This window comes from Perognathus longimembris, chromosome 17 (genome assembly GCF_023159225.1).
Source record: "Perognathus longimembris pacificus isolate PPM17 chromosome 17, ASM2315922v1, whole genome shotgun sequence".
NCBI classification, from domain to species: Eukaryota; Metazoa; Chordata; class Mammalia; order Rodentia; family Heteromyidae; genus Perognathus; species Perognathus longimembris.
The window spans coordinates 26,072,453-26,091,870 of record NC_063177.1 but is presented as its reverse complement, the minus strand read 5'-3'; the positions used below and the strand labels follow the sequence as shown (position 1 = coordinate 26,091,870).

At 36.0% G+C, this 19,418-nt stretch overlaps 1 protein-coding gene across 3 annotated transcripts in view; it reads right to left on the bottom strand.

The window, feature by feature from the left end:
- The window catches only part of Bcas3 (BCAS3 microtubule associated cell migration factor), a 518,556-nt gene that overhangs the window by 419,073 nt on the left and 80,065 nt on the right, over positions 1 to 19,418 (bottom strand). For all 3 annotated transcript variants that reach the window (XM_048366643.1, XM_048366642.1, XM_048366644.1), the window contains exons 8-9: positions 3,515 to 3,622; positions 1,362 to 1,438 (exon numbers count right to left, since the gene is read on the bottom strand). In XM_048366643.1, the coding sequence (XP_048222600.1) occupies positions 1,362 to 1,438; positions 3,515 to 3,622 (185 nt within the window). The remainder of the gene's footprint in view (positions 1 to 1,361; positions 1,439 to 3,514; positions 3,623 to 19,418) is intronic.

Genomic DNA, 19,418 nt, shown 5'->3' with positions numbered 1-19,418 from the left:
GATTTTATTCTACACTTCCAACTAGATAGAAAAGACACAACCAAGGACTATAGTATAAATTTAAAAGGCAGTCACAAAAGAGATACCTCACATTGAAGTAGCCTTCACACAGGTATCTCTGATTAGCAAAAACAGGAAAAAGCTATTGATGAATTTAACTGTTAAATTCTTTAGAAAACAAGTCATCTGAGACTAATATGTCTTACTCTATTCTCACTCGCTCTTCTGTACCCTGTCCTAAAAAGACAAATGAATAGAACCATATGTGGTTCCATTTCTCTAATTACTTTATTACAAATATAAATTATTGTGTATAATAAATAATATAACCTATTCATGTAAAACAGCTATACAACACAGGAAAAAAAAGATGGTAAGCATGAAAAGGTGAGCTCTAATGCATCTTGATGGTCTAGAAAATTGTATTTTAGTATTATATTAAACTTTTATATAATATATAGTACAAAACAATAATTATTTCTGAGAAAATGCTCTTTGGTGAAGGAACAATATGTACTACCCAATAATTTATGCATACAAAATATTCAGTGAACATTTGTGTATAGAGATGTTGATTTTAACATCTACAAGTATAACTGGGATTCCCAGTATTTTCAAAGCTGAAATCTATTTGACTATTTCTGCAGTACATACCAGAGACTCTGGGAAAATCAGCGAATGCTGTCACAGTCAGTTGTGATGGATGAAATGGAGAAGACAAAGGGGAAAAACTATTTAATGGAATTCAGAGAAGATAGATTTAAAAATTCTTCCCTCAGACACATGTAGGACTCAAAACTCCCACACTGACTCCTGCTGGAACTTCTAGCTTTCCATCCTGTACTGACAATCTCAGGCTTGATCAGTCAACTATTCCATGAGGCACTTTCCTTAAAGCTAACCATGCTTCCTATTTTCCTTTCCTCTTCCTATTTCCTGCCACTCCCTTCCTTTCTAAAATTTGCATACATAATTTGATAAGAGTATATATTTAGTAACAGTTCTGTGTATTGAGGCATACAATTTACAACCAGATCCCAGGCTTATTTCTGAACTTTTGAACAGCAATACAAGTTGTAAGAGTGAAGAAAAGATGGAGGAAGAAAAAGGCTGAAATGTTTCTCTTGAGTTTCAAATCTCTCAGATAGGAAAATCCTGGTAACTCCATTGGAAAAGCTGGGGCAATATAAAATAAATGTGATGAGAATATGCTGGCAAAGTTTCATACAATTACACCAATAAGTAAGGACAACCACCAAATTATAGAAAGATCATAACTAAAAATCTATTACTGACTATATCAAAGTAAGTAGTATAAACATAAATGCCAATGATAGAAAATAAAATTATCTGGTACATACTTGTGACAAAAAATTTTTTTGTGAAAGTACAGCTATCAAAGGCAGCAATTTTCTCTTGCAAGACTACGACGAGGATCCTAAAATGGGGGGGGGGGGGGGGGGAGATATAAAAATGGGGGAAGTGAATGTAAAATTGTATGAATTCAATCATAAATAAGTCATTTAGATTTAAAAATAAAACATTTCTCATAATAGAATTGCACCAAAATATGAAAATACAAGTGATAAAATATTTCCATAAACAAGACAGATAAGTAGAAGTCACTGAAAAAGACACTATTAGCATTAAAAAGTATCTATTAATACAATTTCATTTTAATTCAATTTAAACTGAATGAATCAACATTGAAAATGGATATCATCAATAAACAGTTGACTACTAAGCATTTTTCCAATGATATTTCAAAGTAATATAGATGGATTTACATAGGCTATCACTTAAATTATTGATGAATTTTCTAATACACACCAAAAAAATCCTAAAATAATTACTCCAGTGTAAATTTAATAACAATCTTAATAAACATCATTACTAATTCACAAAGAGCAAGATTTATAAGTAATCAGAAAATTACTTGGAAAATTATAGATACTGTAATAATTAATGATAGTTATAATTTAGTTAATATATTTTAAAGTGATATTCCTAAAATATCCAGAATATTACCTTGTAGCACAATGTTCTTGTATAATATTTACAGAAACTAATTTCAAAAATCTGACATACAATAATGTTTTGTTAATTAACATCCTAATTTTTTCCAAATTGTGGAAACATAAATCTAACCAAAGATATTAAAAACTGATAAAGAAAATAAATGAATTATTTAGAATGCAAGATTTTATTCTTTTGCTAGAACAGTTTAATTTGCAGTTGCAGAATAATTCTAATGAGTACTATTACATCATTAGAATTTTCTTCTCCTGAGTATGCTAAAAACATCTCTATGTTTTCACTGGATTGTTTTGAAATTGCTAAAAAATAATTTGCCATGTGTATGAAAGTACACATTTAAATATCTGATGGAGAAACAATCAACCAAAAAGAAAGATAATGACAAATTAGAAATACACACTAGAGGGGCTGGGAACATGGCCTAGTGGCAAGAATGCTTGTCTCCTATACATGAAGCCCTACGTTCGATTCCTCAGCACCACATATATAGAAAATGATCACAAGTGGCTCTGTGGCTCAAGTGGCAGAGTGCTAGCCTTGAGCAAAAGGAAGCCAGGGACAGTGCTCAGCCCCTGAGTTCAAGGCCCAGGATGAGAGAGAGAGAGAGAGAGAGAGAGAGAGCCAAGCACATGCTCCACCACTGAGCTACATCCTATAGACCCCATAATTTGTTTTTGAAAACATAGAAAGGAAGCCTTTAACCGCCATTTCCTATGTGGGGAGCAGAAAATGTTTTTCTCTTTTTCTATTTCTTCCTACTTTAATCCTGTTATGCTGAAAAAATTCCTTGATAAAAGTTAATAAGAAACTACCATACTAGATTTGGTCAACTTAAAATATGTCTGTACTGGCACATTAGAAAACACAAGTAGGGCTCGGAATATGGGCTAATGGCAAGAGTGCTTGCCTCGTATACACGAAGCCCTGGGTTCGATTCCCCAGCACCACATATATAGAAAACAGCCAGAAGTGTTGCTGTGGCTCAAGTAGCAGAGTGCTAGCATTGAGCAAAAAAGAAGCCAGGGACAGTGCTCAGGCCCTGAGTCCAAGCCCAGGACTGGTAAAATAAAAAAATAAATAAAATAAAATATAAAATAAAAAACACAAGTAGCTTAAAATCACAAAGAAGGAAAATATGTAACAACCATAAGAGTTCAGATGGATATATTATTAAAGATGGATATATATTAATAAAAGACAGCTGTGCACCAGTGTCTCATGTCTGTAATCCTGCCTACTCAGTAGGCTGAGATCTGAGGATTAAAGTTCCAAGCTAGCCCAGGCAGAAAAAACCAGAAGTGGGCTTGTGGCTCAAGTCTTACAGGACAGCCTTCAGCAAAAAAGGCTCATGGACTGTAACAACAACCACAACCAGGGAGGGAGGGAGGGAGGGAGGGAGGAAGGGAGGGAGGGAGGGATGATCGAAGAATCCTAAGTCATCAAATTGGTAGAACTCTAAGAGAAGAAATGGGCTTACCTCTTGTTGCAGTGGAGATCATAAATAGCTGTTTTGAACTGAATAGATTTGACCATCTCTCCAGTACGAAGTGAATACAGATCCACACAACAGTAAGGTGTGGTTGGGCTAAGAAAAAAAGAAATCACTTTTTTAAATAAAAATTCTACTTCTTAAAATTACTATGTTAAGGATATTGGTAAACTGAGTCAAACCTTACTAAAGAGGTCTCAAAAGCCAGGTGCCAGTGGCTCAAGCCTGTAAATTTAGCTACACAGGAGTCTGAGATCTGATTACTCCCATGTAACCCACCCAGTTCCTTTGCTAATAAAGGATTGATTTAGTAAGGAGTAAAATCTAACATTCTGCCTAAACTAAAAACTCTGTACCAGGAAAATACTTTCTCTTTCAACAGAAAGAGACCAATGAAAAAAAAGATGACATTTTAAAATAATTATTCACAAATTCTACATTCATAAAGCAATTAACACATTTCTTGCAATAACAAACTTTGTACATGTCCCATTTATCTCTCTTGTTCAGTTTTCTCTTTGGAAAAGCCTTGGCCATTTACATAGGGCAGAGCAAGACAAGACTGATTTTCCTTTTGGGCTGGCCAATGAGAAATGCAATATGTAACAAAGAAATACAGTCATGAAGCTTCTATTTGCTACATTACCCACCACAGGAATGGCTTACAAAACAGTGCCACAAATCTCAATGTGATTTCTACATAGCTTACACAGATTAACATTTCAAAGGTTCCTGTCTGACATCTAAACATGAGTCATGACTTCACATTTAAGATTAAGCACAAGATAGTCAACGGTGGACCATAGTTCAAAGCCAGCCCAGGCATAAAAGTCAGCGAGACACTTATCTTCAATTACCCACTACCAACCCGAAAGTGGAGCTGTGGCTGAAAAGTGGTAGAGCACTAGCCTTGAGCAAAACACAACTCAGGGGCAGTGTCAAAACCCTGAGTTCAAGCCCCACAACAACAACAAAAGATAAAGTACACAAAGTTCTCAGTACAAGTTCTGAGAGCCAAGACTAGAATGTAACTGAATCTAAAACACTCTACAGACTGAATGTAAATTTTATTATTCCTCTGAATTGTGCAGAGGCAGCTGTATCTTTCACCACATGCTCAAAATGCTTAATGAACAGTTTTTGTACTTTGCATTATGAACACAGAAATGAAGGCAAACTCTCCTTAATTATCCTTTCATCTAAGTAACTATTGTGAACACAAAGCACGTATGTTGAAATTTTCATTTGAACAATGTGATACGTACAGTACCTCTTACTCAAACCAATAAACAAAGTTTTAAAGAAGTCATCATTTTAATAACTTACAATTTCCCAAGGGACAAACTTTATTAATTCCCTTAAGTCAAAAGTTTCATTGCAAGAATTTTTTTTAATTTTACTTTTTGAAAATCCAAAGGAAAGTGTAATGAACTATGAACCATTAAAAAAAATAATCTAGATTAAAATAAAAAATATTGAAAATACCGCAAAATAGAAGGCAAGAATCAGAAATCATTGAACATTTTCATCAAAATAAATCTTTAGTAATGAAATATACTGGTGAAAGTAATTACACTTACCTAAATCTTAAATAATACTATACATCATAAATTCAGAGTTGATTTAAAACAGCATGTTAAATTCTAAAAATCTATCACCCCCTTCCCCAGAACATTTCTGATTCCTCTCGATAGCTAGGAGGTTAAGCTCTCAATATAATCTATATAACCAAATATTGAAGCATGGGCATTTGTTAAAGTAATGAGAAACATCATAGTTCAATAGTCAGAACCATTAAGTAACTAGCCCAAAAGAATCAGAAATACTTTTTTATTGGTGAAGGATGAGTACTAAGATTTAACTCAGGGGCTTATGCTTGCAAGTGCTCTACCACTTCAGCACATGTTCAGTCCAAGATATAATTTTGACTAACCTTAGATGTGACCTCAAATGGTTTAAAATAAATAAATCAGATATTACATTAAAACAGATTTTCCATGTGCATAATTAGGCATGAAGAAATTATAAGCACTAAGAGATACCACTATTAACATATCAAATTCATTGAACATAAGTGAAAATAAATAAGATTGAGGAAAATCATTGCTACTTTGCTAGTGAAACAAAACAGAACATTCATCAGGACAACAGTTTAAGAGTTTCTTATAAAACTACATGTGAGACCACTACACAAATCACCAGAGTGAGAAGGTACAATCAAAATGAAAATAAAATAGGCTGTGTCTATAATCTCAGATACTCAGGAGACAGAAGTAGGAGGATCAAAAACTTGAGGCCAGGTGAGATGAAGGAAGGAAGGAAGGGAGGGAGGGAGGGAGGGAAAGAGGGGGTGGGAGAGGGGAGAGAGGAAGAGGGGAAAAAAGTTGGTTTCTTAATTCAATTGGTCCAGTGCTTACATAGCATGTGCAAGGTCCTGGATTCAATCCCAAGCAACAATGCTGGGACCCCCAGCCTCCCCCCCTCCAAAAAAAAAGTATTTGAAATTAAACAACACCCTCTTAAACCAAAAGGCCAAAGAAAAATAACAAGGTACAGCAGGAAATATAGTAAAGCAAATGAAATCTATAACACATCAAGCCAGCAGTTATAGAAATGGTGAAAGCTGCAGTGCTACAGTGCAATTTACAACTACAAATGCCTATACTAAGAGTTCAAGTCACTAATGTAACTTTACAACTGAAGACCCAACTAAGCTCTATGGAGGTTAAAAAAAAAAATCTCCTAACTAGCTACCAATAAAGGAGACACAAATAATTAACATCAGATGTGAAAATTAGGACATTAGTATTGAGAGATGCCATGAGTGATTTATGTCAATAAATAACCTATTCAAAGTGAAATTAACAGTAAATAAATTAAACCTATTTCCTTAAATGAAATGGAAAACTTCTAGAAAAATAACTTGTTCATTAACAAGAAAACATAGACATGTAGCATTGAACTAGTATTCAAAAACCTCACCAAAATGAGTCTAGGATCAGTTACTTCATTAATAAAGATACCAAGCTAAAAAAAGAATTAATACTCATCTTCAACTCTTACCAAAAAATCAGAATAGGGAAAATTTCCTAATTAATTCAGTGAGAAAAGAAATACTCTGATATCAAAGTTAGAACATACCACAAGGGGGAAAAAAAAAGATGAAGACCAATGTCTTTAAAAGAGAAACAAACTAAATGCCAATAAACACATAGCTCAATCACATGAAAGGATGATTCAAAATAATACTAATAAATACATATACCACTCACATGATCACCTAAACTGATAGAAAAAGCACTTGTCAAATTTCAACATCCTGTAATAATAAAAACCTAAGAAAATCAAAATGGAAAGAAATTTCTGAATTTAATAAGGGGAACTCCTGACAAAGCTCTCATATACCATCATACTTCATGGAGAAAGTCTCGATCTCAGGAGACAGATATGTAAGTATGTATGTATTCATAAACTTTTTTGTTAAATGGCAACTCCTTTATACAACTAAAGATAACTAAAAATTGGGAGAAGGGAGAAAAAAAAAAGGGGGATGATGACCAAGACAAGAATGTCTATATCCACAGTTGCCCACTCAGCATTACAGTGAAGTATCTACCAACAGCAATCAAGCACTTAAAAATGAAAGGCATCCATACTGGAAAGAGAGTTCGGGTGACAAGATCATATAAGTTCAGCAAGGCTAAGGTACAAGATAAATATAAGAAACCTAGAAATGAATGATGCAATTAAAAAGGATCCACTCACTTACTAAAGCAATTCAACGGCTACTCTGGTGATATAGCTGAAAGAAACCTAGAAATGAATGATGCAATTAAAAAGGATCCACTCACTTACTAAAGCAATTCAACGGCTACTCTGGTGATATAACTGAATGGTAGAGCACTGGTCTAGCCTTGGGTTTGATTCCAAGTACTCTTTAAAAATGAAACTGCAAGAAGCCAAAACAATATGGGGTGGGGGTGGAGGAGAACACTTAGAAGCTCCATACACGCTGGGACTAGTGGCTCACGCTTTAATCCTAGCTACTCAAGAGGCTGAGATCTGAAGACTGTTCTTCAAAGCCAGGCAGGCAGGAAATTTCATGAGACTCTTATCTCCAATTACCTACCAGAAAATCGTAAGTGCTGCTGTGGCTCATAGTGGTAGAGCCCTAGCCTTGAGCTGAAGATCTCAGGGACAGTGCCTAGGCCCTGAGTGCAAGCGCCACCAACAAAAAAGGAAGAAGAAAAAAAGAAGATCCATACATATTCTATAACTCTCCAATTTTAGAACAAAGCTTCATTGATGAAAATATTGTCAACTGAATTAACATAAGACAAATGGATAAGCAAAACAGAATTTATAGGCCAGAAATAAACTTAAATATCTATGAGGAATTAACCTTTTAATAATGTGCCATAAGGGGGCTGGGAATATGGCCTAGTGGCAAGAGTGCTTGCCTCGTATCCATGAAGCCCTGGGTTCGATTCCCCAGCACCACATATATAGAAAATGGCCAGAAGTGATGCTGTGGCTCAAGTGGTAGAGTGCTAGTCTTGAGCAAAAAGAAGCCAGGGACAGTGCTCAGGCCCTGAGTCCAAGCCCCAGGACTGGCAAAAATAATAATAATAATGTGCCATAAGATGAAGGAAAGACAATCAAAAAAATTCCTGCAACAACTAAATATCAGCATGATGATGTATGTCTAATGTCAGTAATCCCAGCAATCAGGGGGAGGAAGGAAGGTCATGAGATAGAAGCCAGCCTATGATAGAGAGTGAGACTCAAAAATAAACAGAAACAAATCAAAGAGCATAAGAAACAATGCCACATCCAAAATGGTCCTTTTTTTTTTTTTTTGCCAGTCCTGGGGCTTGAACTGAGGGCCTGAGCACTGTCCCTGAGCTTCATTTGCTCACTCTACCACTTGAGCCACAGTGCCACTTCCAGCTTTTTCTGCTTATGAAGTACTGAGGAATGGAACCCAGGACTTCATGCATGCTAGGCAAGCGTTCTACCATTAGGCCACATTCCCAGCCCCTAGATTTCTTTCTTTCTCTTTTTTTGGTCCTAGGGCTTTAACTCTGGGCCTGGGCTCTATCCCTGAGCCACTCTATGCTCAAGGATAGTGCTCTACCACTTGGGCCATACCACCAACTTCAGGCTTTTTCTGTTTATGTGATACTGAGGAATCGAACCAAGGGCTTCATGCATGCTAGGCAAGCACTCTATCACTAAGCCACATTCCCAAACCCTTGTGTTTCCTTTTCTCTTCTTTCTTTTCTTTTCATACCAGGATTGTCTGGGATTTGAAGAAATAGATGCATATATCCATAAAACATTATACATTAGAGGTTGGTAGCTCAGTTGGTAGAGTGCCAGGAAAGAATAAAAGTTTCAGATACCAAGTCTGAGTCCCACTTCGCAGCAAATACACACACACACACACACACACACACACACACGAAAAATGAATATATATTATAGAATGTAAATGCAATAGTGCTGCTTTCAAAATGAATGGCTTACAGACATATTCTACTAAATTAAAAACTCAAAAAATGTGAAATGAAAGAAGCAGATACAAACGTCTCACATGGTAGGATTTTATTCCTATAAAATATCCATAGAGGACTGGGAATATGGCCTAGTGGTACAGTGCTTGCCTCGCATACAGGAGTTCAATTCCTCAGCACCACATATATAGAAAAGGCCAGAAGTGGCGCTGTGGCTCAAGTGGTAGAGTGCTAGCCTTGAGCAAAAAGAAACCAGGGACAGTGCTCAGGCCCTGAGTTCAAGCCCCAGGACTAGCAAACATATTAATAACAATAAGAAATAAAAAATAAACAGGTCAATAAATCAGGACGACTATTTGTTATGATAGTCACAGCTGTATAAAAGATAATAGGGTGACTGTGGCTCATGCTCCTAGCTACTCAAGAGGCCAAGATCTAAGGACTGTAGTTCAAAGCCAGCCCAGACAGGAAAATCTAGGAGACTTTCATCTTCAATTAATCACCAAAAAGGATGCAAGCAGAGCTGTGGCTCAAGTGGGGAACTGCCTTGAACATAAATATTCAGGAAAAGTGCCCAATCTCCATGACTAACACAAAAAAAATATTAATAAAGTAGGAAAAAGCAAAAGGGCACCCATTTGCCATGGGAATGCTGATGTGACATCATCTTAACTTCAATGACGATATAAACACTAGAAAAAGGTAAATATATATATATATATATGTATACACATACACACATATTTTTAAACATAAAAATACCAGGCTGTGGGTAATCTCTTAATGGCATAGTATTTCTGTAGAATACACACAGCCCTAGGTTCAATCACAAGCAAGAGAGAGTGGGATTAAGTGCTGGAGAAGAACTTATACTGGTATTATGTAAAACAACAGTACTCAGAAGAAGAAACACAAATGGTTAATGGTAACATGAGTAATTAATCCACATCCTTAGCTGTAAAGTAAATGCAAATTGAAATCGCCAAAACTCCATCTTACCCAGAAAGAATAGGCATCACCATGAAAATAAGCAATAAAAAGTGCTGGCAAGGATATGAGGGGGAAAGGACCCTTCCTACACTATTTCTGATCATGTAAACTAATAGTATAACCACTATGGAAATCAGTATGGAGGCAACTGATGTGATCTTGCCATAATTGGCTTATATTTGCAAGAGTATATATCAACATATAAGAAACCAGTTGGGCATTGGTGACTCATATCTGTAATCCTAGCTACTCAGGAGCCTGAGATCTGAGAATGGTGTTACCCAGCCAGGCCAGACAAGGAAGTTGTATCTCCAATTAACTATCAAAGAGCAAGAAGTAGAGCTGTGGCTCCAGGACAAGGACAAGGACAAGCATAAACACAAGCACAAGCGGAAAAAGTGGGATGGGGAGAGAGGGGACAGGAGGGATGGGGAGGGGAGGGGAGGGGAGGGGAGGGGAGGGGAGGGGAGGGGAGGGGAGGGGAGGGGAGGGGAGGGGAGGGGAGGGGAGGGGAGGGGAGGGGAGGGGAGGGGAGGGGAGGGGAGGGGAGGGGAGGGGAGGGGAGGGGAGGGGAGGGGAGGGAAGGGAAGGGAAGGGAAGGGAAGGGAAGGGAAGAAGGGGAAGGAAGGGAAGGAAGGGAAGGGAAAATGGGGAGGGAGGGAATTCAGAAGGAGGGAGGGAGGGAGGGAAAAGGAGGGGGAGGGGGAGGAAGAGAAGGGGGAGGGGGAGGGAGGGAAGGGAGCAATGGAGCAAGGGAGGAATAAAAAGCTCTCAAACTCAGCCTTTTTTCTAACAAGTTACAACTAACAAAGCTAATTTTTAAACATCATATAAAAAAAATAGGGGCTGAGAATATGTCCTAGTGGTAGAGTGCTTGCCTTATATACATGAAGACCTGGGTTCGATTCCTCAGCACCACATATACAAAAAAAGGCCAGACGTGGTGCTGTGCTCAAGTAGTATAGTGCTAGCCTTGAGCAAAAAGAAACCAGGGACAGTGCTCAGGCCCTGAGTTCAAGCCTCATGGCTGGCAAAAAATACAAAAATAAATTGGGTGCTGGTGTCTCATGCTGTAATTCTACTTACTCAGGAAACTGAGACCTGAAGATCCACAGTTAAAAGCCAGCCCAGGGCTGGGGATATGTCCTAGTGGCAAGAGTGCTTGCCTTGTATACATGAGGCCCTGGGTTCGATTCCCCAGCACCACATATACAGAAAATGGCCAGAAGTGTCACTGTGGCTCAAGTGGCAGCGTGCTAGCCTTGAGCAAAAAGAAGCCAGGGACAGTGCTCAGGCCCTGAGTTCAAGGCCCAGGACTGGCCAAAAAAAAAAAGCCAGCCCAAACAAGAAAAGTCTTTAAGACTCTTATCTACAATTTACCCTTCCCCTCCAAAAAAGCCAAAAATGGAGCTGTGCCCCAAGTGGTAGAGCATTAGCCTTGATCACAAAAACTCAGGGACAGCAGCCAGGTCCTAAGTTCAAGCCTCAGGAATAGCACAACAAGAAATTAATCAAGGGGCTGGGGATATAGCCTAGTGGGAAGAGTGCCTGCCTCGGATACACGAGGCCCTAGGTTCGATTCCCCAGCACCACATATACAGAAAACGGCCAGAAGCGGCGCTGTGGCTCAAGTGGCAGAGTGCTAGCCTTGAGCGGGAAGAAGCCAGGGACAGTGCTCAGGCCCTGAGTCCAAGGCCCACGACTGGCCAAAAAAAAAAAAAAAAAGAAATTAATCAAATTTTATTTAAAATAGAAAATAAATTTACTACTTAACAAAAAAAAAAAGAATGCAGTTAATGCCAAGTCAAATGAACCACTAAAAGGAAACAAAGTATGAATAGTAACAAAAAAGAGAATTTAAAAAGATTTTTAGTTATCTATATTCATGAATTACTGCATGCATGTGTAGATGTGTACATATATGTATACATAAATAATCTTCTTGAGATAGCAGAAATTGAACTCAGGGCTTCTCAATTGCTGTGTACCACTAAAACCACATGTCAAATCCTTTTGCTTTAATTTGTTTTCCAGATATGGTGGTGTTAAATTTGCTGGGCTGGCCTCCTCTCCTACCTCTGACTCTATAGGAGCTAGGATTACAAGTGTCATCTACCACACCCAGTATAATGGTGTTTTTCTATGGAAAAACTAATAATCCATTTTTAATGTCATAAACTATGTTCTTATTATCTATAAAATAAGGAATGAAATAGGTGCCTTTGACTTTTTTGTGACCACTAAGTATTACGGTGAATACTTTTACATTTTTTTATTATGATGCAGACAGTAGTTTCATACTAAATCTTTGAGGTTTATCTGAAAAAAGGCAGTTAGGTACAAAAAGATCTCTTATGCCTGATGGAAATTAAGAGCTGTAACTAATTTGATATTAAATTTAATTTCTAAACACAACATAATATTTAATTTTGTCTCTTGGTCGTATTTTTAATTATTTTAAGAACAGTGTTTTTTCCCCTACATTCAAATATTTTATTAGACCAATAGCCATTTTGTAATCTGAACAATGTTTTTAGAAAAAATTTTTAAATGGAATGCAATGAACATCACTTTAAAGCAATTTGAAATACAGCTCTATGGTTTCACAATCCTAAACATTAATATATTTTCTTTTACAAAGACTTTTATTGTTTTCACCCATGATATTTAACAGATTGAAACAAAATTAGGAAAAGCGGAACAAAGTGTTTGAGAAAGTGACATTTTCCAAAAATGTGCATGTTTAAGTGAAACACGAAATAACAAAGACATTTAAAATCTACCACAAATTGTAAGAAGCATGGAAACACTTATTTTTTAAATGAGAAAAGGCTGCTCAACCATCAACATGTGTTGCTAAGTCTAATCCTTTAAATATAAGAGGAAAATTTTTGATAGTATTATGTTATTTGTATTCTTATTCAATGCCTAAAGAACAAAAGCAAATTGGTCTAACTTTTTATTATGTAGTTAAAAAGAAAAGGCAAAGAAAATGGAAACAACTATATGAAAGTTTAAATTTGTGATTAGCCTAGTTAATAAGTTTTTATTCTGCATTTTTCTGCAGCAGAATTCTCAATAAACACTGGGTAACTACACTTTTAATAGTCCTACAATTTGAAAAACTGGGTGGAAAGGATACAGGCAAAAATGAGTAACTTTTCCTCACAAAAATAAGAAATGATGTTAGAGCATAGAAGAAAATAAGCTTATTTACTTGTAATCATTGTAATTATGAAATAGAAATAATATTCTCTGCTTTCAAATATCTTTTGAAATAATTATAGGCTGAGCATCTCTAATTCTACCATGTGAAATCCAAATTGCTCCTCAGATACTTGTCCTACACTGAGTTCATTCCACAAATGGAAATTTTCACACTTCACCACATATGACAGACTGTCATGAAAAAAGACAAATATTTTTAAATAATGTAGAAATGTACCTTCAAGTTATGTGAATGATATGTATATGAAATATAAATGAATCTCCTTTTTTAGATTTGAATCCCATTCTAGAGATGTTATATAGATGCAAATATGCAACAACGTAAAAAATTTCAAATCAAAAACATGCCCAATGCATGCATTTTTGGATAAGAGATACAAAACATGTTATTGTGATTTGCTTAAATACAGATAGAAAAATAAGAAAATCCATTACTCTCTTGAAATTCAACATTAAAAACATATGTGATTGAAATTCAAATTATGGAAGAGATACTATAGAGAATAGAAATATCCAGTTCAATATATATGATTCTATTTCACAGAATATAATTTTCCCCTACAAACATTAAAATAAATATAGAACTCATTAAGATCCTACTTTAAAATTTATTTACAGAAAAGTTTCAAAAAGGCCAGTTTATAAAATAAGTCAAAATTGCCCAGAATCCAGTCCTCAGTGCTCATTTTGTAATTCAAGTTTTGAGTTACCTGATTTTCTTTTTTAGAGATTAAAAAAAATCACTATGTAGTCTAGGCTGGCCTCAAATTCAAGATTTTCCTCCTTCACCTCCCCAGTTATTTGGATTACAGAAACATATGCAGTGTAAAAAGGTTTACTCAAACACAAACACAGCCATTCACTTCTTTATTTTCAGAGACTATATGGTCTAAGGTTATTTCCTATAACAGAAAAACATTTGTTGACTTGCATGGAATCTTTTCATTCTTAGACACTGTCCCTAAGCAACTTTGCCTTCACCACTCCAATAAACTTTCCTGCCCAGGCTGGCTTTGAACCATGATCCTCAGATCTCAGCCTCCAGAGTAGCTAGGATTACAGGTGCAAGTCACCAGTGCCTGGCCTCTTTTCACTCTTCATCAATAGTCATACAGAATTTAATCCAGTTGTAGGAAAATCGTAAGTTTAATTGTAATTCCACCTGATTAAAATTCCTGAGCTTAAGAATTCTATGATGCATCTTGGAATTGACCAAATTGAGTACCATTTTGCTAGAGGTTCACTGCATTCTTTCACTATACCAACCATAGCACTACCATCTTACAATTAAAACATATCTCCAAGGCATTATTTTAGTTTTCTTATTTTATATTCTTATTTATATTCTTATATTTACATTCTCACTTTTTTCAATTTCTTATTTTGATCTATTTTCAATTATGTCTCAAATTTCATGATTCTATGGTAATTCTGGGTAGGGATTTGGGTTTTTTTGTGTGTGTGTGGATGAGGGTCCTTCCTCTCCCCAGAGGTCACATGTATCCTTCTCTCTTAACATGTCTAATTTGAGTTCTTATGTTACTCCTTTGTAATCTTCTTCCGTAAGAAAATAAAACTGGAGAGAAAAAAAGAAAAGAAAACTGAAAAATATTCACTAGACACCGTATTGAAAATGAACTATACAACTTGTGGGTGGAGAGGGAAAAACTGGGAGAGAGCGAGGGAAGGAATAAAATTGTTCAAAAAGAAATGTACTCTATCTGAATTTTTTTTTTTTGCCAGTCCTGGGCCTTGAACTCAGGGCCTGAGCACTGTCCCTGGCTTCTTTTTGCTCAAGGCTAGCACTCTACCACTTGAGCCACAGCACCACTTCTGGCCATTTTCTATGTATGTGGTGCTGAGGAATCGAACCCAGGGCTTCATGTATACGAGGCAAGCACTCTTGCCACTAGGCCATATTCCCAGCCCCTCTATCTGATTTGTATAATTGTAACCCCTCTGTATATCACTTATGCAATAACAATAAAAAATACAAAAAATGAAAAGAAAAATATTTGCTTATAATTTTAAACTGTTCCATACCAATGTTATTCTACCAATTTTTGTACATTTGTCAGTTATTTGTCACTAACTTAGGTTTTCTACTTGTGTACTTCATTAAGTCATCAAATTTAGAAAACAATTTGCCTTTAACTGACTCTAAAATCTTAACCAGCCACTGGTGACTCACGCCTCTAATCCTAGTTACTCAGGAGGTTGAAATCTGAGGATCAGGGTTGGAATCAAGCCCAGGCAGGAAAGTCTATGAGTCTCTTTATCTCCAATTAATCACAGAAAAGGTCATAAGTGGTGCTGTAGCTCAAGTAGTAGAGTGCTAGCATCTAATAAAAGCTTAGAGGCAGTACCTGGAGTTCAAAGCTCAGGATGGGCAAGAAATAAACAAATAAAATAAAATCTATACTTCTTTTTCTCATTGTTTTTTTGTTGCCAATACTGATCTTGAACTTAGTTATGACTCTTGCATGGCTTTTTCACTTAAAGGTTGTTTTGTTTTGTCCTATTTTGTTTGTGTTACTTACTAGGGGGTCTCCCATTTGAGCCATGTCCTGAGATTTTAAAATATTCTTAATGATAGAATGCAAACTACTTTCTGTCATTTGTACATTTCCTAGATCTACAGACTCCTTCTCAAAAAAGAATTATAAACTTCCAGAAAGCAGGGATTCTATATTTTTTGCTGAACATAGTATCACTTGTCAAATAATGAAGATCTTGTGGTTGAAGACATGTTGCTTGGTAGAGCTCTAGTCAGTGAGTGAAAATATTCAAATTCTGGTTCAAATTCTGTTCCCTAACAATTAAAAAAAAGAAGGAAGGAAGGAAGGAAGGAAGGAAGGAAGGAAGGAAGGAAGGAAGGAAGGAAGGAAGGAGAGAGAGAAAAAGAAAGAGAGAGAGAGAGAAAGAAAGAAGACACTGGTCACTCATGCATATAATCCTAGCTACTCAAAAGCTGAGATCTGGGGAATGCAATTCAAAGCCAGTCCCAGTAGGAAAGTCTGTGAGACTTTTATCTAATTAATCACCAAACTGGAAGTGGAGCTGTGGCTTAAGTAGTAGAAAACTGGCCTTGAGCCAAAAAGCTCATAGACAGAGCCCAGGCTCTGAGTTCAAGCCCAAGGCTAGTAATGAATGAATGAAAAAGAAAGAAAAGAAAAAGGAGAAAGGGAGGGAGGGAGGGAGGAAAAATTAGGAATTGGAGACATAGTTCAAGTGGTAGAGCACCAAGAATGGACAAAAAAAGGTGAATGAGAGGTCAAGCACACACACATACACACATGAATGCACACACACACACACACACATGCATGCACACACCACATGCACAGTTATCATAAGTCTCCCTAAAAAATATTGTGTAATAACCTTAAAATTTACCACTACTTAACATGCATGCAGTATGACTACACATAAAAAAATCAACATGTCATTTATTTAAAATGTCAAATAAAGCCAATATTTATCATGGATTTGGAACATCAACAACGAAAATGAATCTTAAATTAACAGATTACACTCAAAATTTTATTTCTCAAGAATTACATAATAGCTTATTTAAAAAGATATGTGTAATTAATTAGTAGCAACTATCTCTTCAAAAAATGTTTTGTAGATCTATGATGCAGCAGGTGGACTACATTACTAAATATGCACTGCACATTTAAAGATAGTTAAAAGGTTACATTTTAAATGTCCTTACCACAAGAAATAATAAATATTTGAGAAGATGGACCTGTTAATTAGCTTGATTTGATTATTCCATGATATATACATGTACTGAAACATTAACACTGTACTTGAGAAATATATCCACTGATGTGCCAATTTAAAAGAAAAACATTTTTGCACTGTTCCTGGGGAGTAAATTCAGGGCTTGAGTACTAATTATCCCTGAGCTTTTTTTTTCCAAGGGTGTCACTCAACCACTTGAGTTACTCTTATCTTTTCTTGATACATACTTACCTCCAATTAACTACCAAAAAGTCAAAAATGGAGTTGTGGCTCAAGTGGTAGAGTGCTAGTCTTGAGCACAAAGAGGCCCAGAGACAGCACCTAGGCCATGAGTTCAATCCCAGGACCAGTTAAAAACAAAAAGTAAAGTTTTAACAGTATTATTATCATAAATGACTGCTTTTATGGTAGATATTATCTTCCCATATAAAAGCAGGTGGAATAGAGGAGAAAATCAAAGGAAGTAAAATAAAGCAAAATGCAGTGATGCACATACATTAAATCTACTGCAGAAAAATCCAATTTTCAAATAATACTTTAATAATAATAATTAGTCTATGCATTTAAGAAAAAAATTATTTACAAATAATTTTCAAATTATAATTTGAAAAGATAACCCTGGTTCATAAATAAAACTATTGTGTATGTTTGCAGACCATGGAAATATGTAAGAACAAAAAAAATTGTATTGGCAATTTGTAACCACAACTTAATCATAACATGATGTGAACTTCTGACAATCTTGAAAGAAATTTTATTTCATTAGAGAAATAACAGTTCTGTTTACTGCACAGCAACTAAGAGACAAATAGTGCTCCACCTCCAAAAATTAATACTATCCTTATAAGACATCAGACTCTAAAATAAATTTCTACACATGTGAAACTGTGATTTTTATCTGCACTTCACACTTTCAGTGTTTTTTAAGAATTACCTAAAACTCCTTCTCAAACATTAGGAATGGACTGTAAGTAGATGCACAGCTTAGCAAAACCACACAGACACCAGAGCAGACCATCAGAAATGTGGATTCTCCTGGGATGTATAAAACTAGTGGTCAGTGTACTTAAGACTATGTGTAATACAGAAATGCTCTTTCTAAGAACAGAGAATGAAAAAATTAGAAGATGAAAAGCCAATGGGTGACAAAGAACTTTTTATTTCAAGATAGTATACAAAAATCCAGAAATTTCTGAATAGGTAAAAGCAATGATTCCAAGTCTCAAAGAGCTTAAAAGGAAGACGTCTCTTAGGTTGGAATCTGGAAATTCCTATTTCTTTTTTTTTTTTTTTTTTTTTTTTTTTTTTTGGCCAGTCCTGGGCCTTGGACTCAGGGCCTGAGCACTGTTCCCTGGCTTCTTCCCGCTCAAGGCTAGCGCTCTGCCACTTGAGCCACAGCGCCGCTTCTGGCCGTTTTCTGTATATGTGGTGCTGGGGAATCGAACCTAGGGCCTCGTGTATCCGAGGCAGGCACTCTTGCCACTAGGCTATATCCCCAGCCCTGGAAATTCCTATTTCTACTTACATAATTAAACAATCTGATAGCTACCATTATGATACTAAAAAAAAGATATTAGAATTCATTTTGAAAAGTATACTGTGAGAAAAATCAGTAAAAATTTTCCTTCTTAATTATCAAAATAACATCTTTACATTGTGAACTTAACATTTTAAGGACAAACCTTAAAAGGGATGGGATCTCTACCTCAGGAAAGCTTCAGTTCACTGGATCTATGTCACATTGATTTATAACAGTTATTTCTTAGGAGGGAAAAAAGAACACACAGATGCAAACAATTACTCTATTTTTGTAGGCAACAAGTGAGGTGGGTGGTAACTGAGAAATTTTTTTTTAATCCTGTCACAATATTCTGCTTTTTCTTAAGAAACCCTCCTCACACAACAAACGTTTGCCACATCAGAGAATTTCCAGGGCCTGAAGCATCACTTTGATTCCAGACCGCTGCAGGCATTAGCAGGAGGTAATTAGGGTAAAAAGTTCAGCCACAGTTCTATGTCTAGAGTCCTGCCAGAAATAAATTTCCTCTCTATTCACTGGTTTCTACTGTACCCTCCCTACGAATCATATTGAAAACACATTTAACTTTGTGGAGTTTGTTCCTCTTCTAATTAAGTTTAAGGAGTTTACAGCATTTAATAATTTAAAATGGCCCAATCGCAGAAATCTTGTCTTTAATAGTGGAAAGGTGTGTTATCTTTTTCCTACATGGCTGCTCTGTTTGACAAGTGACTCAGAGTATGTACTACAGCAGTTTGCATGCTACTCTCTAGTCATTGTAAATGCTCAGTTAATTTCCACCTATAGGAAAGCATATAAAATTTACAATGTGTTCTTATAATTTGTTTAAAAGCAAAGAAGATAAACCAGATTAATAAAATTTAGAATA